Source organism: Silurus meridionalis, chromosome 10, assembly GCF_014805685.1.
Source record: "Silurus meridionalis isolate SWU-2019-XX chromosome 10, ASM1480568v1, whole genome shotgun sequence".
Taxonomy (NCBI): domain Eukaryota; kingdom Metazoa; phylum Chordata; class Actinopteri; order Siluriformes; family Siluridae; genus Silurus; species Silurus meridionalis.
Window position 1 is genome coordinate 16378101 of NC_060893.1, and position 25573 is coordinate 16403673.

The following is a 25573-nucleotide window of genomic DNA, read 5'->3' on the forward strand; positions in this document are numbered from 1 at the left end:
AGATTGGTTCAGGAACCAAACGATGGTAACGGAAGCACTTGAGCGATAGGACCTCTGTCCAATGATATCCAAATATCTAACGGTTTCTGCTTTTCTTCCCACGTTGTCCTGACTTCGCCTACAAAGGGAAAGACTTGTGGCAGAATTGGGGGTGACTGGAAATTGAGCCTAGTGCTGGAAGCTATTTTCGTGCCTTGAATTCACATGACAGTCTCCAGGCTGGAAGGTGTAAACATCCACTAAAATGTGTAAAACATTTAGTCAGCCGCTTCGGTTAGTGAGTTATGCTTATAAAATGAAGTTGGAGACTAACAAGTGGCTCGCATCCAGCCAATGAGTAAGGCTATTGCAGCTGAGACTTAAAATCTCATCACTGTGCTGCTCCCCTACCGAGGTCTTTCACACTCATCCACACTTCGGCAGTCACGTAGGCGGCTGCTTGCATTCTCCTTCCTCACCTTCACCAGTAGGCGGATGTTGGGTTTCTGCTCTTGGGCTGTGTGTTTACTGAGATTTCCCGTCACCCTGCGTGATTACGTGTGGCATAGTCAAGCCTTCTTTAACATGAAGAAACAAGAGAAAAGCTCCACAGTGCAAATAGATAGATAGATAGATAGATAGATAGATAGATAGATAGATAGATAGATAGATAGATAGATAGATAGATAGATAGGTAGGTAGGTAGGTAGGTAGGTAGGTAGGTAGGTAGGTAGGTAGGTAGATAGATAGATAGACAGACAGACAGACAGACAGACAGACAGACAGACAGACAGACAGACAGAGCACAGTAACTTGCATACCTTTGGGTTTGTATTGTAGCAGCCCTAACATATTTAGGTATTTAAAAAATAATAATCATTTGCTTCCAACTAAAAAATATTTTGTGTTTTAGTATTTTACAAACATTTGATCACGTTATTACAAATTAAAATGATACACAATGAGAGATCACAGCGATGCATGTTGTTAGAGGAAAATAATCTGCATTATCTATACCAAGGACCATGTTCTTATATTCAGTCCCGGGTATAGTTTTTACAGTTCACAGTACTGTATAACCAAGTATACAGTAGGTTTACTGGTCGGCACTATCTTGGTTATGTGTCTTGTCTTGTGTTGTCTGTCTGTACTGTTTTTTGTCTGCACTGTTTGCACCAGGTTGCACTCGATGCACTTAATGTAGCTTGTGTTGTGTTGTAGCTTTACGTTATTGTTTAGTGTAGCACCAGGGTTCCGGAGGAACGTTGTCTCGTTTTTACTGTGTACTGTGTACCACTGTGTATAGTAGAAATGACAATAAAAGCCTCTTGACTCTTGACTTGACTCTTGACTTGACCAAAGATGGTTATTTTCCAATTACAGAACATCCTGATGCGTTTATTACTATAGCAATTCGCTGGTGATCATTTTGAATTCATCAATAAACAAACATGCATTTTAATCCATTGTATTTTATTTTGATGTTGGGGGGCTTCTGCAAAACAAGCTCTTTTGTGTTTACATTTATGATTAACCTGCTGTGAACATTTATTTCATCATCTGACATACACTGATTTCTTACTTTTGAAGTTAATATAATGAGAAGAATATCACTTGTTACTAAGAAAGTACAGACTTTCCTTTCCTAAATACTTTACTGGAAAACAGATATAGTATAAATAGGATATAGTATCCTAGTATAAATAAAAGCACAATAAAAGTCCTTGATTAACAGTCATAGATTATGTTGAGTGTGTGCTATACAAGTCTCTGTGAATGAGCTGTTACTGTAGAAACGATAACATATTCAAATTAAACACAAACTGTGATTTTAATTACACCTGTCAGCACCTTGCTGTTATATAACATTAATCAACATCTTCCCACCAATCAGATATGAGTTCAGCACCACTGTGGTGTCAAATATGTCAAGACATTAATACTCAGTAATTATATGTGAATTCAATCTAAATTGAATAATCTTATTTTATAAATGCTTCAAATATTCTTTGTATTCTCTGAGCAGCTTTTGGCATCTTGTAGTTGTGATATTTGGCCCCCTGCAGCTAAATATTGCACATTCAACTGAGCCAGGTGTGATAAACAGACTACTTCAAATCAGGTCGGGCAGCAGAAATAGCCAGGGTCTCTTTTTAATGATTTTCTGTTTTTATAAGACACAACTAGATTACATTTTTTTAAAAACATGGCGTGTGCAAACATTTGCACTCATGTTGCAGTAGCAATAACTGAATGTGTCTTGTATAATACATTTGAGATTAAATAAATGACACTATTACAATTACAAGACACCTGGGGGAAAAAATGAATGCCATGGTATTGGTCAGTGGTAAGTAGATATTAACTCGTACACTTTGCAGGTTTTAATAAACAAAATGATTACAGTTTTATCTTGCATAATAAACACTCTTCATCTCTCTGACTCTCTTTTTCATTCTAATTGTTTTACTCGCATTCCATGCCCACACCAAGTATGAGGTCCATGACAAGCCTGCGAGTGAACAGGAGCGAGTTCGTTTGTCACAAAGTGTAATGTAAGGAGACGGATTTGGACAAAAGAGCGAGAAAGTGGGTCAATGCAGTAGCAAGTGTGCTGGAGGGTAGCACCCGCCTGGAGCAAAATAGACCTTTGGAGGAAAAGGTGTCAGAAATTCTTAGCTTTCTACCTTTCCATAAAAACCCGGTTTCCACTAGCCATTGTAAATACGAGTGCAGGAAGGCTGTCAGAAAGCACCATTGTGAGATTGTAGTTTCAGTGCTTTAGCTTTTCCTGTAAGTTGTTTACACAACGTGACAAGGTGCTTGCACACTTGGAGCACAGTGCTGTGGTCACCCGGAGCTGCTTTACTTCAGATTTAACAGTTTCAGACAGATTTCTCATCAGTTGTCCAGCTTCAGGAAATGTAGGTAGACTGTGGACATTCCAACAGTGCTGCATTTCATGCTTTCTTCACCAGCCACCTGTTCATTAGATTGAAGCCTTCCTTCTTGCACTGTTCGTTCCAAAACACATCTGATATGTACTTTTTTTGTGAGGGTGAAGGGGCTGTCTGTAATTTTTAAGCCCCCTTTGCTGCCTGTCAGGTGAATTGCAATATTGACCAGTGACACTGATGTATGCCTCTGTTATTGTGAGGAAAAGATGACAGTGGAACAGCTCTTTTTAGGCTGACAGTATATGCATCCATGGGCCATAAACCATTCACATTGTTGCAGGTCTGCTGTTACTCCAGAGGACCACTCACAGGCCAGCTGAAGGAAGATGCTTTAATTTTATCACCATTCAAATTAAGCCATCAGTATAGTGAGTAAAATCAGTATCAGATTTTACAACCAAAACTGTCTGTTTTTATCATCTGGAATACAGCTGTGGAATAATTTGGGATGCTCATGAGCTTTACAGGTGCTTATGAAATTAAAGATTGCAAATTTCCCATTTTTTTTCTCATTTTTCGCCCTTTTATCGCATTATATATCCTTAAAATGATTTATAGTAATTATTTCAGATCACTGTTATAGGTAAAGCACAGCAGTAAAACTAAAAGTCCACCTCAAAGGTGTTCTATGATGACTGACCGCAATGGCGGAAAATCATTTCACTGTAACATAATGTATATGCGACTAATGAAGACATCTCTCAATTAATTTCATTAGTAGCAGAAGTAGCATTTCTATGTTATGGACTTTACTAACTCTCTGGCATTACATTAACAGAGGAAATGGTTTCAAGAAGATTTGGAGAGATAATGGTTCTTTGCTTGCTCACAAAATTTGCAAACTGTTTCTTTTTCACTACAACTCTTGAGTGTTAGGTTTTTTTTTTACTGTGAGTCTGACTTATGAGACAGAATAAAAAGAAAATGTCTCCTATTTCATGCTAATAATGTACAGCGTGTCAAAGTTTTTTCAGGTATCTTTGACATGATGTTATTCAGACCTTCAATCCCTTAAAATCTCATCTCACCTCTGTTCATTCAAATTCAAAGAGTGTAGTATTTGGATATAGTATATAGTATATAGATATAACCAGAACTGAAGAGCTTTGAGGCCAGTGTGGCTTTAGCTGTCCTCTTTACTGACAGGGAAATAATAGCCTAGTGTGTGGGTGAACTGTAGGAATGTTTCAACAGCTTGAACAAGTTGCTGTGTCTCCTCACAGGACTATTTTTTTGTTGTTGTTTAACGGCTTCATAATTTTTTTTCATTGCAGGAGGTCAAGTCAGTTGTCTTGTGGAAATGTTTTGATGAAAAGTACAACCCTGAGGTCGGGGAAAACACCCCTTTTTCCATTATGAACTCAGGAAGGCAGATCTTTTGAGAAACACGTCTGATTTTGGCTCTCTGGATTCTTTGGTTTCTTTCTGAGACATTCCACACTCAGCTGACATTCTCTTGCTCACGCGCTCTCAAATTGAAGAGCTCTTTCTTGAGGACGGAGAAGCGCGTCACGTGCTCGAGGCTACCCATTTCTCTCCTCCTCTTTCTCTCTCTCTCTCTCTCTCTCTCTCTCTCTCTCTGCCCTAATCTGTTTTTCCGCTTCCCTGTGCGCACAGTCAGCTGACAGCACGGAGAGTCCAGAGCGAGCACTGTAACAAGTGCTGCTGGATAATTCCTTTACTGATCCGGATCAGGTAAAAACGAGACATTTCTCGAAATTGAGATTTTTTTTCTCCCAGGAGGATGTTCTCGAGTCAGAGCTGTGCTTTCCAGTCTTCACACTCTAGCCTGAGTTGCACTGCGCTCGCGCCTGTGGAAGCACGCAAACTTCCCCGGAGTGACTGGAACGGATTTTTCCCAGCAGAAGTCTGAGACGCACTGGGACTTTAATCTGCGGGGAAACTGAGAGGAAATTGCGCTCTTCTAGATTGTTTTTTTTTGTATCAGCTTCCTGATCCGTGAGAGCAGAGCATGCGGGGAGCGAGGAAACATGGACAAGCTGTTCATCTTTAGTCAAATTCGTTTCTCTGAGCTTTTTGACGTCTGATGTGCGAGTCTGGAAGCTGCTCTGTGAAGGACAAACGCCCGGTTTTATGAGATGCGCGAGATGCGTGAAATGCGCACACCCCGCGACCCGTCTACTCCACCTGGCCCTTGCGCTTTTGGCCGAGACGCACCCAAGACGAGTTACACGTGGAAGACGAAAACGTATAACATGCAGAACATCACGTATCTCTAAAGCGTAAATGCGCATGAGGATTTCTGGGTAACTACACAGCATAACTTTGCTGCGTCTGTTTTTGGTTGCTAGATTACAGCCTGAAAGGGGGGTTATTTTTGTTTGTTTGTTTTTTATTATTCAATTTTATTTATTTGCTTACACATTTCACTTTCTTCTTCGTCATGCTTCGGCAAATGCTCTTGAATTCGACGGCGGCGGCGGCGCGGGACCTGGATGCCATGAACCAGACGCATGCGCCGGCTCCCCTGGACGTGTCGCACGCGCCCGTGAGCGTGTCTGCGCTGCTGAAGCCGGCGGGTCGCGGAGGCACGGGCGGGAGCGCGCTGCGCGAGGGCGAGCTCAGCAAACCGGACCTGACGACCTACGTGGTCATGTGCATCGTTCTCTTCCTCCTAGTGCTGCTAATCGTGGTCTTTATCAACTGCCAGCTGCGCAACTCATTCTTCGCCTCCACGCCGTACGACCGCTCTTTGCGCGAGGCCCGGACCTCGTACAAATGAAGCCCGGCCGCGCGCCCCGCGCACATGCCTTGTGACAGACCCGGAAAGCGGGCCTCGCGCTTTGCACCGTGGAAACCCGTGTGGATTAACGCGGCCGTTTGGAGGAATCAGAAGCGACTCTGGTCTTGTTTAAGTGTCCCCCCCTGTCCACAGTGTGAACATGAGCGCGCGGACTGTAACGTCAATGCGTTTCTGTTCAACCTGTTCTCATGTTGTGTGTACTGCGATATACTGCAGGTTATTCTCTTGCATGCATTTAATCTATCATTAAATCTGATGTGTACAATCAACTGCGTTGATCAAGGGCTCTGATTGTACAATAAACACTGTAGCTGAACGCGTGAACAATTAACATCAGTCTAGTTTAATTATCGTCATTATTATCATTACAGATAATGCACGAGCTCTCAACTTTTTTTTTTCTGTTATTTGTACGCCATCTCCAACAACTCTGACCAACAACTGATGCATATTTGCTCAATCTGGACTGTGGATAAAATAATAATAATAATAATAATAATAATAATAATAATAATAATAATAGAATGCATATATAATTGCAATGACACTTCAGTTATCTTGACCTTGTCTTGACATCTCCAGCAGATTCGATTTATCTGAACAGAAAATCTTTATGCACATCAGCAGAATGTAATTTGTTTCAACATAAAATTCAGGCATTGTGTGCATACACCAGTTAATCGATACAGAATTTTATGGCCAACTCCTATACTGTGCCTGGGAGCAGTCAATCTGGCAAAATCTTGCAGCAACCAGAAGCATGCAATCATCACTCAATCATGCGTAATACCATAAGTGTGTGTGTGTGTGTGTGTGTGTGTGTGTGTGTGTGTGGTATCTGTTTTCACAAACCCTACCAAACGTTTTCTAATGCGATGAAACACCGAACACTGACTGCTGAGGGAAGTCAGCTGAGGCCAAGGGGTGCTCCAGTGTGAGCATCCATGTTTCTGGGGTTTTGTGCACAGGTGGGTGGAATGGGTGCAGAAGCCATGATAATAGGCAATTGAATCACATCAGCTGCAAGATGACCGAATTAAACCTAGGCTTGAGTCAGCACATCTTCCAAGCAAACACTGAAGAGGGCGTCATGGAAAACATGTCAGTGGATTTGCATGGGCTGAGTGGCAGTGTTCTCTGAGTGTGCCAGACACCTTTTAGGCAGGATTAACCCATACTTATTTATAACCAGAAGCAGAACAGCACACTGTTCTTCAGACTTAAATCTAATTCGGGTAAAATATATGATTTGAGCTTTGGAGCAGTATGAGTTGAACATGTAAAAATTATATAATCTCTTTAGAAACTGTTAAAAATCCCAATAATGTGTCACTGATTGTTGGAGGTATTCCACAATACTAGGTGGATAGTTGAACCTTTGTTGGCCTTTAAACCACTGGCTGCTGTTCATAGCCTTCACACAGGGGGGAGCTGTTCGCGAAAAAAGTGATTACACCCACACTGTGTAATTAACAGCTGTGCGGATTCAACAGATGTGTTCACTTTTCTAAACCCTTTGGATCTAATGCAGGTTTACCAATATGTTCAGACTGCTGTATAATCAGTTATAACATAATGAATGCTACAAATACAGTGTGTTGGAGTAATTGACATCGCCTCATCATTTAAATTAAAGCCTCAGCCAAAAAAGGCATTTCCATATATCTATAAATCAGTTAGTCAGCAAAGACATGTTTAATGTGTGACGTTTGTGCATCCCTGAGGGTGTTGTTAGGTAACAAAATGTCAATTTCTCACAGCTTTTACATTTCCATGTTTGTTTACATGTGTTGATGATTTCTTTCGACAGTAGTGCCAGTTGTGATATACATTTCCAGCATTCTATAAATGCGCTCATACATATATTTTATTGTTTCTATAATAACACATTTATCCTGTATTAGCAAAAGATTCACACGAATGGATTAAATACAGTACGCTTTCATTTAGGGGAACGTAATTTTTATATGATGACATTTTCTGGAAAGATAGTTTTATTTGATATTTATTGAAAGAGTCTCATGTCAAATGTCAACAGTCAAAAAGGTTTTCAACACAAAAAAGGCTTCAGAACAGGAACTTTGCACATTCTGGCTTCAGTAACATGACAAGCTGTTTTAATTTTGTCTAATATAGTGTGAAAAAGAAAGGATACAATCTTGTCTAGCAGCAGATTGACAAGGAATATATTAAGGCTGAGCAGTGCACTGTATAACAAATTGATAGCATAATAAATAGACTAATGCACAGACATTTACAAGTAGATGGAAGAGATAAAAAGAAGTTAATTATGTATTTTCTTTTTAAGCTGTAACAACAACAACAACAACCAAAAAAACACTGTCTACTGTTGGTTTCTTTTCTCAGGGCAAAAACTGAATTATAATTAATGAAGATAACCTTTTTGTATTTGTCAGTCCGATGACATGTTTTTAATGTGAAATTGAAATGGGCTGTTCAATATCCAAATTGAAATCAAATCTAGGGAGGATTTTAATCTGTATGATCCCCTCCCTGTTGTTGATAGATTTCATTAATCTGGAGTCTGGACTAGAAAAAAATCAGCCCCAGCCTCTTCTTTATATCATTCGATGTATTTTTCTCAAGAACACTAGTGCTGCAGTTGTGCTTAGTACCACAATGTCAAAAAAAGAGAAAGCTTACTGCATATTGACTTTGAAAGAAAAACGTGTCAATTATGTTCTACATCTTTAAAATACTACTAATAAAAAAAATAACCCACCTACACATGCACTTTGTATGTGTTGTATTAAGAAATAAGCAGACAGTTCTCTCTCCATGGTTGAGTGGAGTCTGAGCAGTCTGCAATTTTATATAAAAACTGTTCTTATGGTTATCATGGCGAGTATTCTCTTTCTGAACTGAACAAGTTCTAGTTTACTAAAACTTGAAAAACTTCTGCTATATTTTAGTGTGTGATCAATATTAGCCCAAATCCAACTCAAATTTCACTCTGTATAATCACCCGACTGTTGCTGGTATATTTCATTAATCTGTAGTCTGGACTAGATGAAAGCAGTGCCAGCCTTTTCTTTATATCAATCTGCATATTTTTCTCAAAACCACCATGTTGCAGTTGCACTTTTAAAAAATTAAAAAATGATATCTTACTAAATATCGGCTATTACAGAGAAAGCATCAATTGTGTTCATCGTCTTTAAAATCACCTTGAAGTACATTAAAACCTACACATGCACTTTGTATGTGTTTTATTAAGAAATAAAACTGCAGGTAGTGCTATGTCCATGGTTTTAAATGAAGCAATGGTTTTTAAAATTAGAGTCTTCTTCTTCTTCTTCTTCTTCTTCTTCTTCTTCTTCTTCTTCTTCTTTCGGCTGCTCCCATTACGGGTCGCCACAGCGGATCATCCGTCTCCATACCCCCCTGTCCTCTACATCTGCCTCTTTCAAACCAACTACCTGCATGTCTTCCTTCACCACATCCATAAACCTCCTACTTGGCCCTCCACTATTCCTCCTTCCTGGTGGCTCCATCCTCAACATTCTTCTACCAATATAATTCATGTCCCTCCTCTGCACATGTCCAAATCATCTCAATCACACCTCCCTCACCTTGTCACTAAAACGTCCTACATGCGCTGTCCCTCTAATAAACTAATTTCTAATCTTGTCCATCCTCATCACTCCCAAAGAAAACCTCAACATCTTCAGCTCTGCTACCTCCAGCTCCACCTCCTGTCTTTTACTCAATGCCACTGTCTCTAAACCATACAACATCACAGGTCTCACCACAGTCCTATAAACCTTCCCTTTCACTCTTGCAGATACTGTGATCCAAAAATGAGCAGCCTGCAGTTTTATGTAAAAAAAAAAACCTGTTCCTATGGTTTTCATGATGAGTAGTCTCATTCTGGATTAAATTCATTTCATTTCAGTAACTTATTAAAAAGTATTTAGGGTAAACTTGGACCTAGTTTGTTGGTGGAAAAGCTGGTGAAAAACTCTAGTTAAGTAATTGAGGAATTGTTCATTTGCATTGTCATTACTTTTGTATAGTCTGATTTGTAGCAGAACAGTCCAGTGACTACATAACATGCACAGTAAACACCAGTGTAGAAGAAGTGCAAAACAAAGGAATACACAAAACAAAATAAGACATAAGATCTTGTGGCAAAAGAACAGTGCTTGTGTGGAAAATCTACTTAAATACCATGCATTTATTTAAAAAAAGACAATAATATGAGATTAGTAACTAGTGGGTTATATTTAGTTAGATGTAGTGAACGCTTGAGGAGGTCGCACAGGGGAGGTTCAGGTGATCAGGGAGCGCGCACGTGGCCCCGCCCTTCCTCCTCCTCTTAGCCTGTCCTCGCGCTAACCTGTTACTCAAGACCGGAAGTGCTGAGCTCCTGGTGCTTGGATCAGCAGCACGGCTGGGAAACAAAGTTACCTCTCGCTTAGAAATAATTCATGACCGAGAAGGCGGAACATTCCTAATGACATCGAAAGGATGATCATTCATTTTATAGTGACAATAAACAACAATAAAATGCGTTTCGGCGCGCGCGACTGAGCTCTCTCGCGCAGTTGCGGTTTGTGTGCGCGTGCGCGCGACAGAAAGCTAGCTCAGTGAGTAAAGGCGAGGCGCAGCGAACTGATTACAAGCTGCTCACTGACACACCGAGACGCGGCAAGGCGACGCTCAAAGGATTAAATGTCGTTAAAAGTGCGGACGGGACACTTGTGGAGGAGTTTGGGTTCCGTCTGAGAGAAGTTTTCGCTCGGTTTCGGGGGTTTGGGCTTTCAAATTTCCCTCCGTTTTGTTCCCGGGGAGGGGAGGAGGGGGAAAGCCGGAGCTAATAGGGCGGCGGGCTAACACATTTCAGGCCGCAGGGGCAGCAACGGAACCCCGCTTACCTCTGAAGGGTTCTTGTTTATTTTTAAATAAATAGTGATTTAGTGACTTTGTTTAAAAGTTTGTAGTTCTCTCGAGCTTTCGGCTACTTCGTTAGTTTTGGATTAGACTCCAGTCATGGATCCTCCAAACTTCGGAAACTCGGCTTCTGCTCCCTCAGCCGGCGCGTCCTCCAAAAGCGGCAAAGACAAAAAGGCGAAGAAGACGTACGATGAAGGAGACAGCAAAAAGAAATTTGTAGGTATCCTCCACTTTAGAACAAGTGTGTGTGTGTGTGTGTGTGTGTGTGTGTGTGTGTGTGTGTGTGTGTGTGAGAGAGAAACAGTTTCCTGTTGCCTCTCTGAGCTCCTGCTGAACTACTCCGCCAGTTCAAAAGTAACCTGCGTGCTAACTAAGGTGTCATTAGACGTGAGGTAAATCTTATTAAACACTCAGTGCACAAATCAACATAATTATGACAGTGGACAGCCGGACACACGTCTCTGAGTGGCGAAAAACTTCCAGACTTACTCGTACACGTCAAAAGCCAAACGTGTTTGTGTTAGGACAGGTTCTGAGAGTTGTGTAGTTTCTCCTACGTGCCTCGACTTGGCTAATGAGGAAGTAAGTGTGTGTGTGTGTGTGTGTGTGTGAGAGATATGGTGAGAGAAAGTGTGTGAAGTTTGTTTTCAGATCATGTGGTCAGCATCTCCCAGCACATTTGTAACCCTTTCTAGGAAAACTGAAATGCCCAGTAAACCAGTGAATGACAGGAGACTTGATGGATCATCACGATTCAGTTCCCATGACACATGCCAAATCTCGCGAGATCAGTCACTTTAAACTCACTTTTACACTCAACAGTGTTTGGGTGATATTTTAAACAAATAAACTGCGTTTTATTGTCAGTCTGAATAACCCTGAAGTGTTTTCTTGAAAAAGGAATGTGTAAAGTGTCGAATGGTCCAGGCATTTAGAAGGTTATTGTCATTTTAATAACCAACATAGCCACATTTTTGCTTTCTGTATAAAACAGTATTGTGCTTAAATGTATGGTGGTGTATGTACACAGTAGTGACACACTTCTACAGGTCTGAGCAGTAAACACACACTTTCATCCTCGAGTGAGAACCCAGCCTTTATGTCGTATACACACCTATTTAGTAATAAAATGCAGCACAGACAGAAGTCAGATTACTACAGTAATGATAAAACTGAAGGTTTAAAAACAAGTGGTTAAGGCACTGGGTTGCTGATCATAAGATCTGGGGTTCAAGCCTCACCAAAGCCACTGTTAATCCACTGAGCAAGGCATTTAACTGTATCTGCTCCAGGTGCACCGTGCCATGGCTGATCATGCACTCTGACCTTAGCTTCTGGAATATGCAAAAAAATAACAATATCCCACTAGGATAAATTAAGTGCTCTTAATTAACCCGACTAACTATTGGTTTTGAATCATATATGATTAAATTTGACCAACACAATCGGGGTCACAATCACTGCTTTATTGTGCATCAGTAGTAGAAAAGGTTCTGTCCATCACACACATGCTTCTTCAGCTCTTCTGTTTCAGTTTATAATTGAATACAGAGTACTTTCACAAATTTGTTATTTTGACTGCCTGTCTGAGCCTCAGTTTCTCCTGGAAGTCTGGTCACATCCTTGGATGATGTGTAGATCATGTAGTAAGATTCAGGGTTGAGTAGTGAACTCTAAAACAAGATTCACAGAAGCTCATTACAGGTACATGAATAACATTACAGAGATTTATTTGTTAATTGTTTATAGGACAAAAGATAGAAATATGCTGGTCTCTCTTAAATCACCAGATTTCTGAACCGGATCGTCTTTCAGGCAAAAACAAAAACAAAACAACTGTTAGCCCAGAATACTAATAGTCTGTTTGTTTCTAGTATATTTTGAGTGAGAATATCACTGAACACAATTGTTTGACTGCCAAGTGCTGCTTCTTCAGTTAAATTATCTCATTTTAATATCAAATCTTCTTTGTTTAACCTTACAGGTTGTGAGTTAATTTACATTGCCATTTACATTTCTTCATTTAACACGATTTTTAAAATGTTTAAAACTCACAATTGAGTTAGAGTTCAGATCAAGACTCCAGCCAGCTGATGAGGGAAAAAGAGATGAAATGATATGAATGAATCCCTGAGAAACTGCTGCAATCACAGGCCCAACTGATGGTCAAAATCTATTTATTTATGTATTAATTAAAATTATGTTGCAGTCAGTGCACATGAATTTCCTCTCCATCCACGTCACCGATTCTGCAGGGTTGTGAGTAATTTGGACTCGGTTTAGCTTAACATCCAGATGCAGACAGAGTCAGTCATAAACCCCCAAGATCATCACATTTGTAATAAATTTTGAGGGAATTCCATTACATCAGACTCCAGGAGTGGTGAGTCAGGCGTGGCTAAAAATAACCACTCCACCACAGCGTCGAGCCTCTGGATGACAACGCTCAACTTGTTACACTATCTCCCCATCTCTCCTTCTGGAGAAAACTGATCTTCAGCCAGGAAAAGGTTACCATAGAGCCCCAAACACACCTGGCCTTTGACATGGTGTAGTAATGAAACCCATCCTCTCTTTAAGTTGTAAACATTAGACATGCTTTGTCTTTCTGCTTGGTTGTGAAGCAGATGTTTCCTGCATCCTGGAATAGCCACACAGTTTATTTGGCACTTAGCTTTTTCCATTGCAGTTCTTGATGAACTCGACACAATACTCATTTACTGTTTGAAGTAATTTTACAGATCATTGGTTAGAGTGTTAGGTAATAAGAATAATATTTTAAGCATTAAAGACATAGTGAATGAAGAATGAAGACTTCACTGAGGTTAAACCTCCACTCTTGAACACATTCAGTATTGCAATATTAGTGATTTCTGGTGCAATGCTGGTGTTAGTTTGTTGGTTGGATTTCTACTTTTGTTATTCCAGTGAGAAGTTAGCAATTGTGTGCTGTACTGACAAGTACATTGTTACTGCTAGCACATGTAGAACACGTTTCCACCCATCTCTAATATAGGTTGTAACGTTCAACAGAACCTTTCTTATCTTCAAGCAAAGTTTAATACCATATAATGAAGATTCCAACGTGGAAGTAGTGGCGCTGGAGCAAATGTTCATCTCCAGGTCGAAAGTTTTGGCAGAGAATCAGTTTGGCTATTTAAGCCTCTCAGAGAAGCCTCCGTTGAAGCTCGGAAGCGATGGCTGTTCTGCTGGAGCAGAGTGTAGTGTAAAGTGGGGATGAACAGGGAAGCACAACTAAAGTGCGCTCTTTAAGCAGAGATAAACTAAATGACCCAAAGGGCTAAATCCCACGGGCTGTTAATCAAAGTGAAACTAGAACAACATTTTGATAATTTAATTTAATTTATTTGAACAGTCTGGTCACCCAAACATAGACAACATATTTGTAACACATTCTTTTGTGTGACGCAAGCTGTCCTGCGTATCAGGGCCACATTCCATCTGTCAAGGGTGGTAAATTTCAGAACGCACAACATGAGTGCCTGGAGAATGGATGGCTTTTGAGCAGCTTAGCATGAGGGTAAAGAATGGTTGTGCAAAACTTCTGCATCAGTCTATAGATTACACAAGACCATACACAAGAAGTGGGTTAAAATGTCCACATGCGGTTTAACTGTTCATGCCTTCATTTTGAAAAAGGTTCCACATAAACAAAAGAGCAGCCTGATGTGTTTTTGTTGGTTAATATCTTGTATTACTGTTTACTGTTTCCTCAGGAACTGAGCGTTTTCTATTAACTGAAAGTAGTGAATCTTTCAGGTCGCTGTGGACAGAGCAGCTCTTCAGGCTGTAAGGACTGAATATTAGTGGCAGCTGCTTGCACAATTTGACCTCCATGTTTCATTTATAGACCTCATAGATAATGTATTGAGCTAAAAGTTCACGAGTTTTCTTCACTGATGTATTTACATGCATGCTACTGCTAAGAAAACTCTCAGAAGATTCCCTTGCTGGGCTTTTTGGTGTTATGAGTTAATTGAGTTTTGCAGGTTTTTAAATTCAGCACTGTCTTGATGTTGAGTAGGTCATTTGTGGCTTCATTGATGTGGTTATAAATGGCTATACTGAAGATTCTGATAGCTTTGTCATCCATGGATCAGTCACGGATCTGCTTTATACTGGTCAGGAATTCTGCAGCAAGAAACTGTGTGGCGTTGCAGACTTGACCCTTTGCCTGCCCTGGATTGTAGCTACCGTAATTGCCGGACCAAATATAAGCCGCACCCACTGAATTTTTCAAAGATTTTTATTTTGAACATAAATACGCCGCACATGTCTATAAGCTGCAGGTGTCTACATTGAAACTAAGGAACTTTACACAGGCTTTAATAAAAGACAGTGCCTGTTACACGGCTTGTATCTAAACAGTAGCCTACCAAGAAAGTAATTATTCACCGTCTTCCTCCTTCCTTTCACAACAATCTCTCTCTGGAGTTTATCTCTTGGCATCGTTGTGCGTTTAAAAAAAACTCCCGATGCCGTGCAGCTCAGAACACAGGTGAAGTGCGTTTTTTCATGCCCGGTTGTTTTCAGCGTGACGAATGATTCGCATTTCCTGTAGACAATCCGAGTGAGCGGCAGGTCAAACGTTAGAGGAACCTCAACCATATTTATGATGTGGTGCGGCCCGATTTAGTGGGAGCGCATCTGATTTAATATAAAGAATTTCATTGGTTCACCTAAACCCGTTCTGCACTTTCATTTGTCTAATGTTATGGGGTTCAGTTTTTTGGCTTGAAGTTTGTGAAACCGGGAAAAACCCAGGGAAAATCCATAAATTAGCCGCTTCGTTGTTTAAGCCACGGGGTTCAAAGCGTGGGGAAAAAGTAGCGGCTTATAGTCCGGAAAATATGGTAATAGCTGTAGGTTGTGCTTTAGGCCCGATTAGGATTGGTGATTACTTCCAAAATATTCTGTGAAACACAGATTTATTTATTTATTGTGATATTTGCATAATGACATTTCTTCAGCATTTCTGAGCAGCGGAGCTGTATTATTTGAACAACTCTTTAAACCAAATGGTCTGTGATTTATAATCTAAGGAAAGTATTTTTAACTTAACAAAGTAGAAAGGATGTTTTTACTGGCATGTCACATTCATTACACAAAACCTACATCTGTAATTTATATCTATACTGCAAAAATTCTTTGCTGTATTAGTAATAATAGATCAGTGTAAGTTTTTTTTCCACATGGGGTGGAGTGATATGATCATGTAATACCAATATTCAACTCTCTCCTAGTCCACTTTTTGAAGATAATGAAGGTTTTGTATTTTTACAGCAGTTAGGGGATTACAGCAGAGTGGGTGTTAATATATATTTTGTACTAAATGATTAACTAAACAATGCAGTGAGACTGCAAAATAATGCGTGCATATGTCATTCATAATGCTGCGAACAATCGGCCAGAACAGTCTTGGTGTTATCATCATGAACACACTCCTGCACATTAATAACTTCTCTGGGCTGCATGGTGTGAAGAGGTTGTACACCAGTGCAGCTGTATAATTTGGTTTGTGTGTGTGAGAGCGAGAGGATTGTAGATTGCACTCGGAGTACAGAGTTCGCAAATGTAAATTTTTATAAATGTAAATATAAAAATTATTTTTTATATGTATGGAATTTACTGGTAATCCAATATCTCCAACAGCACTGTTAGGATCACTGTAGGAGCACTGCATTCATGACGGGCAGCCACGACCAGTTCAGATGATACGTATGTGCTCATGGTCATCTGGTTGCTCAGTTCATTTAGAGGAAAAAAAAGTGCTCTTGACTCTTACACAAATGCACACACACTTCAGGTTAAAATGCTTCTCTTTTCAGTTGATTGGTCAGCATTTATTCACCTGCTAGAGAGACTGGCCACAAAATAGAAAAATCTGTCAGTTAGCTGTGCACTTGGAAATAAAAGAAAGCATGCACCATTTTTTTCTATGCATCTGGTGTGCACAAGGTAACTGGGTAAGAGGATGCTTTCTTCCCCGGAAAGCATTTAGACCTGATTGAAGTCTTTACGCTTTCATTTTTTCTCTTAGCGACATGGTTTGTATTTAAATTATAAATAAACAAACAATAAAACAGTCCATATGAAACTGGGGAAGTTGTAACTGGATATAATGAAAGTCGTGTTTTCTGTTCACTCCGGAGTTTATTTAATATGGATTATTTTTTAAACTTCCTATTTTTTTGCACTAGGAACAAACATGACTACTTCAGTGACTGTGCTTTAGCGTATTGGCTCTGACTGCGGAAATGGGATGTGGTTAGCTGATTAACAGCGATGCATCTGTCGTACTTCTTGCTTCAAGATTTACTCCTAGGATTAACTTCTCCTCCTCACTCTTTTACAACACATTTTTTTCTCTCAACTGTTTACTGAGATATTTGATGATGCTTCTTCGAGGCTTCTTAGGAATTTGGCCATGGGCGTGCCTATTTGCTTCTGGCAGGTCACTAAGCACTGCCTAGCACAAATTATATAGATCTATACTCTGCCCTGTTTCATCTCTAATCCTGTGGGGTATAACAGATTTATGATGTAAGCAGGTAGTGCAAAGTGAACTTCCTGTGTGGCTGAGGTATTTATACTGTTTACGCTATAACTGACTCCCCACAGCTGGGACCTCATGCGTATGATATGTATTGTTTTTGATTTAATATACATAATTTTCTATTCTTTAGACTTGGTACCATGACAACAAGCTTGTAAGCTTTAATATGCTCAGAAACAGGCGTTTTTCCACTGTTAAGATGAGTTTAGACCCATTCATTATAACAGTCATGTTTACGGTGTTAATTATGAAATATACTGTGCAGTTACTAATTGCAGTTAACCGTAATTTTTTTTTTTGCATTAAGTGCGCTTAAGCAAATGAAAAGTCATGTGTCTGTGGTACATAGAGTGAGTCTGTCTTACTTTTGCAGCTGTGAGAGAAACTGTATAAATAACTGTCAAATAATAAAACATGAACCATAATTGAGCCTCATTCTATCATTTTGCTTTTTTGATTGTCTTGTCACTTAGATCATTTGTATCTCAGCATGTATCTCAACATTCCTAAAAACATATTCACTTGAGTTTTGTCATAGTCGAAAAAAACATCCATCATGTGAATGTTAATATTTTTATGGCAGATAATCACTGAAACAATTAGCAATTGCAGCTCATATTCTGTCCTATTCTATTCATCATTTGGAGACTTGTGCACAAAGGAGTGAGTGAGAATGATGAAAGCTGCAAGGAAGAACTTTTGCAAATTAGAAATGAATGTTGTTACGTGACGGCCAGTGATATTGTTTTATTGTGGTTGTTTTAGTCACCGTCATGGTCAAAATTCACTCTGAGATGAGTAACAGATCATGGATCAATAATGTAAAAGAAACAGTTCTCTAAAATTAAAACAGTAGTGCACTGACTGAACATCAGCTTATATAAACCAGCACAGTATTCGGAAGATAATTGGGTTGTTTCAACGCTTGAATCGGCATTGAAATGGGGAAAAATTCACTGATTTATTAAAGTTGCATTCATTGAAACATACATGGACAAAAAAGCTGCAGTAGATCCAGAATGTTTTCTAGATCATGTCAGACAGAAGTCAGAGTACACGTATTGTCAGAGATGACCTGGGCAGAGAATTATGGACTGCATGAAAACTGCTTGTTTTTTGGAAGCAGTTGAATATTTCAGAAACGTCTGGGACAACAGGTTGGCGTTTCAACAAACTCTGCCCAAGGCTATGATTTTTATCATTCCTGGGCAAAGTTCATGCACTGCTGTTTACTCGTCTCATCCTCATGTTCTCTGACTTTTTCAAACAAATGTTTGCATTCAAAAAAAATCTTTTTTCAATTCATAATCAAAGCCTTTGTGGTTTTGAGTTTTACCTACTGACATTGAAAAACAAAACAACTAACAAATGACTGCTGGTACCTATTGGTTATGTAAAGAATAAAATGTGCCGTTATAGAAAAAATATAAAAAGCCGTACCCGCATTTCTTAATATTTTTTTGTCTCCTTTAAAATTAATATGATTAAAAAGCAGCTTGTCATTTGACAGAAACAAATCTGAAAAAAATGCTGTTCTAAAGACTTCCCAGTGGCAGGAAAATATAAAGTTGCAGCTTTATCTCTGACTGTAAGAAAGCAGTGACACTGGAGTCTCCTTCCATAAATAAATTCTGCTCAAAGATCTTTACTGAGTGATGTTACTATATAAATGAAAAATGTGTTAAAGCATGTGAGACCTGCAGTTATAGAAAATAAATCGACACTAGCTGACTAACCAGAATTGAGAAATAAACAGTGCTGGGCCTAATGCACAGTTATGACCAATACAGTCACTGTGGTGTGGTTGAGTAACTCCTAGTGAAATTAGTCAAAGTTACAGAAGCTAGTGAGTTAAGAAGCTGAAAGGAAAGTGAATGAGACAGAGGGAGGACTGAGATTGTCGTGCTGTGGTCGTGTTCTGGTTTTTTGTTATTTCCTAGTGATTACAGTAAAAGGTGCAGCCAGGTGGAGGGAAAAGACACGTACGCACGCACACATACACCAGACAGATTTATATCTTAGTGCTTACACCTGTTTTCATTCTCACAAAAAATCATTGAAAAAAAAAAGGAAAAGTGAAAATAATTGTGCAGAAGTGAAACTAATGATTTTTGTGCATTGTTTTATCTGATTATTTTGCAAGAGATATTTGAAGTGAGGCATGTTTTACAAAAAAAAAAGAAAGTAAGTAAAACGCATTAGAAATTAAGTCTCATGGTCTTATGAAATCTGATGGATTTGTTCGGCTCACCGCGGTTTGTGGATCTGCGAGGAAGTAAGCTGGAGCTGATTTTAACATAGCGGGTGGCTCCGGCTAACCTCTTGAACCTCTGGAAATAAGGATTTAAATCAATTTCAACAGGGATTAAATAAGAAGAATTGTTGGACTGCACAATTACACATGATTTATTCTTTAATTACACATAACCACCTGAGATATCGATGAGCTATTTGGTTAAAACCGGATCTGGACCGGATTAAATGTTCACAGTGTTCTGTGGTAATTTCCTATTTTATACATGATTGTATTTCTGTCCAGTGTTTTTCTACTCTGAGGAAATTACAGACCTGTTTTTCAAACTCTGTACTTTTAAACATGTTTAATTGTGACTTGTCATTTTTCTGTCACGTTGCTTAAAAAAAAAAGTTTTGTCTTCCTGTATTTAGTGTCATATTGTGCATATCATTGTTTTTCCATCAAACACTTATCAAGCACCAAAAAAGTACATACATGAATTATGGACTCACATGTTTTTGGAAACTACTCAAACTGGAAAAAAAGAGAAAGAAACTGCGACAATGAGTCTACTTCCGTGCTTCTTCAACTGTTTCCTAGAAAATACAACCTGTTAGAAACTCTCACCTCTTGTGGTCATTTAATGGCTTTACTGATCCAAGAGTTTTACCAGATAAACTAATCCGGTCTAAAGAGGGCAAGTGGAGTTTCTATTGCTACAGCTGGAGATGAAAACACTCTCATTGATGTTTGTGTTTTTTGATTTGCATTTGAAACATATGTTCAATTAATGTGATTAAACAGTATGGTTTCAGGATTATTGAATGAGCGTAAATTTATATTTATAATGTAAAATCACGAACAGCAGCATTTTGTCAATATATAAAGTACTAAACTAATAGAACATATAATTATCAATCTACAGATACCAATGATAAACAAAATAGCTGTTTTTAAAAATGTGATGAAACTGATCTGCTCATTAGGCCCTTAATGATTAATATAAAGGTAAGCGTAAAGTGAACACACTGAATGATTCAGAAGCGTTTGCTGACAGCAGTGTGAGAGAGTAGTGAGGTGAAGGGTAGAGTGAGGTTTTATACTCTGATTCCAGTGAATTCTGTGTCATGTTTTTCCAGTGTACTGTATATTTTGGAGTTGGTTCAATGTTTTTCATGCTCTTTGTGCTTCTTTGTTTTTGTCTTTCTGGCCTTCACCTCTGTATAAATGCATCCTAGTTTTTTTCAGCTTTAGTAAAATCCTTTGTTACAACGGCATGACCTGCTGGAGAGAACCCCGTTCTTTTTCCTGCTCTAATGCTACAGCTGACATTAGACAGATCTCAGCTGTCTGTGGACAATTGTACATAAGATTTGCATGTGTTTTTGTGACATAGCATTCCACATTTAGTCTTCATTTGCTGTTATAATAACCTCCACTCTTCTTTGAAGATGTTCCACTAGATTTTGGAGTGTGCTTGTGAAGATTTGTGCTCATTCAGCCACAAGGTTGTTAGTAAAGTCTGGTACTGATGTCGGATGATGACGAGGCCTGGGGGTGCAGTCAGTGTTCCAATTCATGCCAACGGTGATCAATAGTCAAGTCCGGAAGCTTTTATTGTCATTTTAACCCTATATAGCTGACACAGTACACAGTGAAATGAGACAACGTTTCTCCAGAACCCTGGTGCTACATAAAACGGCATAGAGCTTCATCACGCCACATAGAGTCGCCACCTGCTCGCTCATAGGGACAAACTTACACTTATAAAGAACGATCTTATTCATTCTTTATCACCGCATTATCTGTGTAAAGCTGCTTTATGACAACATTCACTGTTAAAAGCGATATTCAAACAAATAAGTATCTTTATTCAATTCATAAGAGAACACTGTGCTAAGGACTGAAGTAAGTTTTCCAACCACATAAAGTGCATCGTGTGCAAACAGTGCAAACAGACAACACAGGACAGTGAAGAACAAAACAGTGCTGCCAGTAAATCTACTGTATAAGGTTATACAGGGTGAGGGTTGGGGTCAGAGCTCTTTAGAGCAGGCCACTCAAACCCATATTATGCATGTTTTCATGGAGCTTACTTTGTGCACAGGGGCATTGTCATTATGGAATAGGTTTGGGTCTCCTCGTTCTAGTGAAGGGAAAATCTAATGCTACCGCATGCATGGACATCCTATACAATTGTGTGCCTCTAACTTTGTTGAAACAGTTTGAGATGACGCATGTATGGCAGGAAATATCAGGTGTCCCAACATCTTGGTTCTTATAGTGTAGACCTACACTTCCAGACACACCTGTACACACACTTACACGACACTACAGTATATTGATATTAGGGACATTGAAAAGCAATATGGTTGTGATTTAAAGTGCCACACTGCGACTAAAAAGCGATGATCCATGCATCACAAAATATCTTGATTTTATACACGCTTGCTTGCTTACTACATTTGTTAGCTAAAAGGGAAACCCTGCATTTTCAACTTCACAGAGTCATGAAGAGTTTGCGATGAAACGTGTAATTGGACTGGTAATTTATTTAGAACTTTTAGTGAGTCACATACAGACTTTGGCACTTGGTCGAGGGTTTTCTGATTAGCAGGAACAGCAGGAGACCTCCAACTCCAGATGGAAATGTACGGAGTGATTTCGCATGGCTGTGTAACAGTCTAGACATGGTGTCAGAATCATATTATCTTTTTATTAAAAAAAAAAAAAAAGATTTGTTATTGATGTCTGTGCATTGATGATGCATGTTTTGAGGAAGACTTGTGATTCTTTGAATAATCATTTTCTTTTCTTTTTTTTTAATTTATTTTATTTTATTTTTTTTTTAAAAAACCTCTAATTGACTTTCAATTCTCAACTAAACCTTAACAATGTGTAGGACTAATGTTGAACCAACTGTCATGAATGTTAAGAAAATAGCTTGGGGGCTTTTTTTGTACTTTTTGCAATTTCCTAGATTTTTCTGCTAATGATCAACTGAAACAAATGCAATTTTCTTTCATTGCTTTAAAATCACTCCAGGCTTTTCTCTGAGTCACCGTTTAATAGTTTCAGCTTTTATTAAAGTGCAGCCACAACAATTAAATAGCTGATTAATTATTCGTTTTTTTTCGTTGCCCTGGTACTCTCGTCACTCTGTCTTTCCAGATTTTGTGAGACTTTTTGCCATGCATGAAAGACTTTATCACTAAGCAACACATTTCTGGTTCATTTCCAAGTGAGAGGCTCATTTATGTGTAAATATTGCACTCAGCAGAGAGAGAGTGAGAGAGAGGAGAAGAAACATCGATCAATGCAGCCTTTTTAACCCCACAACTTTGTTGCTTTGGTTTCCTTTTAGTCAGTGTTTGCTGCTGGTTGGAGTTAATGGCAGAATCTTTTTTATTACTCTGAATGCAGTGTTTTGTGTGTTTATTATCACTGTTACTAATCCCTTCATCTGGAAGTGAAATATTTCATCTCTGCTACTCTGTTATGCAATTTTATTTTTATTGTTTGTTTCTGCCTCACATCTTTGTTTTTACTTGATTTTTATTATTTTTTGATGAATTTGATGTGAGATTTCTGGAAGGACTAATGATTTGCATGGTCTTTGGACACGCACGAGCATGTAGGTGTCTATTAACGGAACAGCTAGACTAGCTCCTGTGCTAAAATAAACACAGAGAAGGCTCAGACAGGATTAATGAGGCAGGATGTGATTGGGGTACACACACACACACACACACACACACACACACACACACACACACACCCACACACACACACACGCTCTGTCCTCAGTTTTACTTGTTATACAGAAATAAGAAAAAATGAAGTATTGGGATTCTGTACATGTAACTTAAGTGTTTGTTGAGTAATGTGTTATGAATTGTTTAATAAATGCTCAGAAGAAATCCTTTATTCCTGGGATGGAGAGATCATAAGCCTGAACCCCACTAACAAGCATCAACAAGCAAGAATTCAGTTTATTCCTGTGCATGTTCACACTACTAACATTACATCAGCCTTGTCAATTAGGTTTCCGAGCAAACTAAAATATGAGGCGTGGGTTGTCCTTGTCTGGTAAACTCGCTAATGGATTTATATTCTTTTTACTCCTGTGGCAGCAATTAGCTAATTGAGGATTGTGTTTCCATATTTACAGACCTTTTTAAATGCGACACTGCTCTTTTGCCTCACTTTGTTACAGAACAATACTTTATTTATCATTTTACATTTACATTCGCGGCATTCAGCAGACGCTCTTGTCCACGGTGACGTACAAAAGTGCTTTGAGTCTCTAACAATGAATAAATCTACACTGGTACGCTGGATTACAAACTTAAGATAAATCAGACTACAACTCGATTTTTAGAACACACAGTCTGATTCCAGAAATGATCTTTCATATTTTCGGTATGTTTAAGGGCAAAATCAGCAGGATGCACATAGTACTACTGTATTGCAATTAGGGCAAAACAAATGTGAAAGCAGTATTACTGCCGTCCCTATTTTTGGAAATGTTACAACCCATGCATGTCAGACCAAACGTACAGGAAATTGCTCTTTGACTTGGATTTTTATTCTCTCTCTCTCTCTCTCTCTCTCTCTCTCTCTCTCTCTCTCCTCTCTCTCTCTGACGTACTTGGGCCTCTGTTGTGCCATAAACATGTTCTCATTACATGTTTGCTCCAGATTTTCCCATTGAATCTTATTCAGTCCCCTCCTCGTTCTTTGTGCCTTATTGCCACAACAGATGCATTGATGCAAGGAAGGCCCACAGTCAAACTAGAAGTGTAATGTGATGTTACATATTTTATTAAAATGCATTAGTTTGTTTTTAAACAGGTTTTCTGCTTTCTTAGACATTTGCATGGATTTATTTTTTACTTGCCGGAGATATTTGCATAACATTTCAGTGCTAAGAAGATGGGGTACAGGGGCACTCTGACTCTGAGCGTGTTTTTTATTGTGATTATTTTTTCCCCCTAAGTTCATGCATGCCTTAGGTTTTTTTCCCAGCTGACTCATAATAATAAAGATAATAATACAATTTTTTCCTTTTTACTCAGGCATTCGGATTAATTTTAATTTTGAATTAAAATAATACCTGAATAAATGAATAAAATAATACCTAATCAAATGAATAAATGGAACAGTTGAGAATCAGACAGTTAGTAGATTTAGTTTTGTAGCATGAATTGTGGCCGGTATGAATTGTTGTTGGTTTGTGTAATTCTGTGTAGTTTTTAGGACTGCAATCATTCAGACTGTTTCATGTCTAATGCCGGTTTGAAATGTTATGTCAGTCTCGGATCAGATTTTCCCTTTTCCATATTGATCACCACCATTTGTTATTCCATGATTTCACATGAATACTGAATTAATATTTCAGGCTTTTAGTAGACAGACTTAATCAAAGCGACTTACAATTATCATTTATTTAATTGAGCAGTTGAGGGTTAAGAGCCTAGCAGTGCATGTATGCTAGTGCGACCTTCTGATCAGAAGTCCAACGTCTTGATCCCACAGGTAAATGTGTTGTCTTTTAAGCATGTGTGGTGCTGTTCCTGGTGTGGATAAATCATTAGACAGGATGACTTCCTGTTTGAGATTTTAGTTTCGTCACAATGGCAAGCAGATTCAAAAGATTAGCAGTAAACTGCATTTTCTTTTCTTGTCTCTTTGAACAGCTTGAGCATCTCGTGTTTGGTCTGACTGCTAGTGTGAGCACTGAGCTTATTAGTTAATACTTCAGTGTCTGATATTATTGATATGTAGCATTAGCCAAATAGATAAGACTCAACTCTCTCTATGATCATTGACATTTTTAATATGATACCAAAACATTGTTAGAATGAAAATGTGATAAATTGTGCATCTGAAGCATAGACAATGTCTAGTGCAGCATGCTGTTGTGTTTTGGTGTGTGTGTTATTGACGGTAGCCACTGATGTAGACTCTAAGCCTAAATGCAATTTGTTCTGCTCAGTTTAGTGGATTATCTGTCTTGCTGATTTGTCTGTGTGTGAGTGAGTGAGTGAGTGAGTGAGAGAGAGAGAGAGAGAGAGAGAGAGAGCGCAAGAGATTTCCAGGTGCCTTGCTTTCTGTCGAAGAACTAATGCAGTCATCTGTCT

At 38.9% G+C, this 25573-nt stretch overlaps 2 protein-coding genes across 3 annotated transcripts in view; both read left to right on the forward strand.

The window, feature by feature from the left end:
* The first annotated feature begins 4539 nt into the window (after positions 1 to 4539).
* On the forward strand, positions 4540 to 5969 carry LOC124392727 (small integral membrane protein 32-like). Its single transcript, XM_046859901.1, has one exon. It carries the CDS (start codon positions 5341 to 5343, stop codon positions 5677 to 5679), a length of 339 nt encoding a protein of 112 aa, XP_046715857.1. The 5' UTR covers positions 4540 to 5340; the 3' UTR covers positions 5680 to 5969.
* A 4093-nt stretch (positions 5970 to 10062) lies between these two features.
* LOC124392726 (protein diaphanous homolog 1) overlaps positions 10063 to 25573 on the forward strand; it is a 129712-nt gene continuing 114201 nt past the window's right edge. For both annotated transcript variants that reach the window (XM_046859899.1, XM_046859900.1), the window contains exon 1: positions 10063 to 10833. In XM_046859899.1, the coding sequence (XP_046715855.1) occupies positions 10714 to 10833 (120 nt within the window). In that variant the 5' untranslated portion in view covers positions 10063 to 10713. The remainder of the gene's footprint in view (positions 10834 to 25573) is intronic.

What these genes read in the sequence shown, in the direction of transcription:
- LOC124392727 (XM_046859901.1), top strand. Translation starts at nt 5,341, where the DNA reads ATGCTTCGGCAAATGCTCTTGAATTCGACGGCGGCGGCGGCGCGGGAC.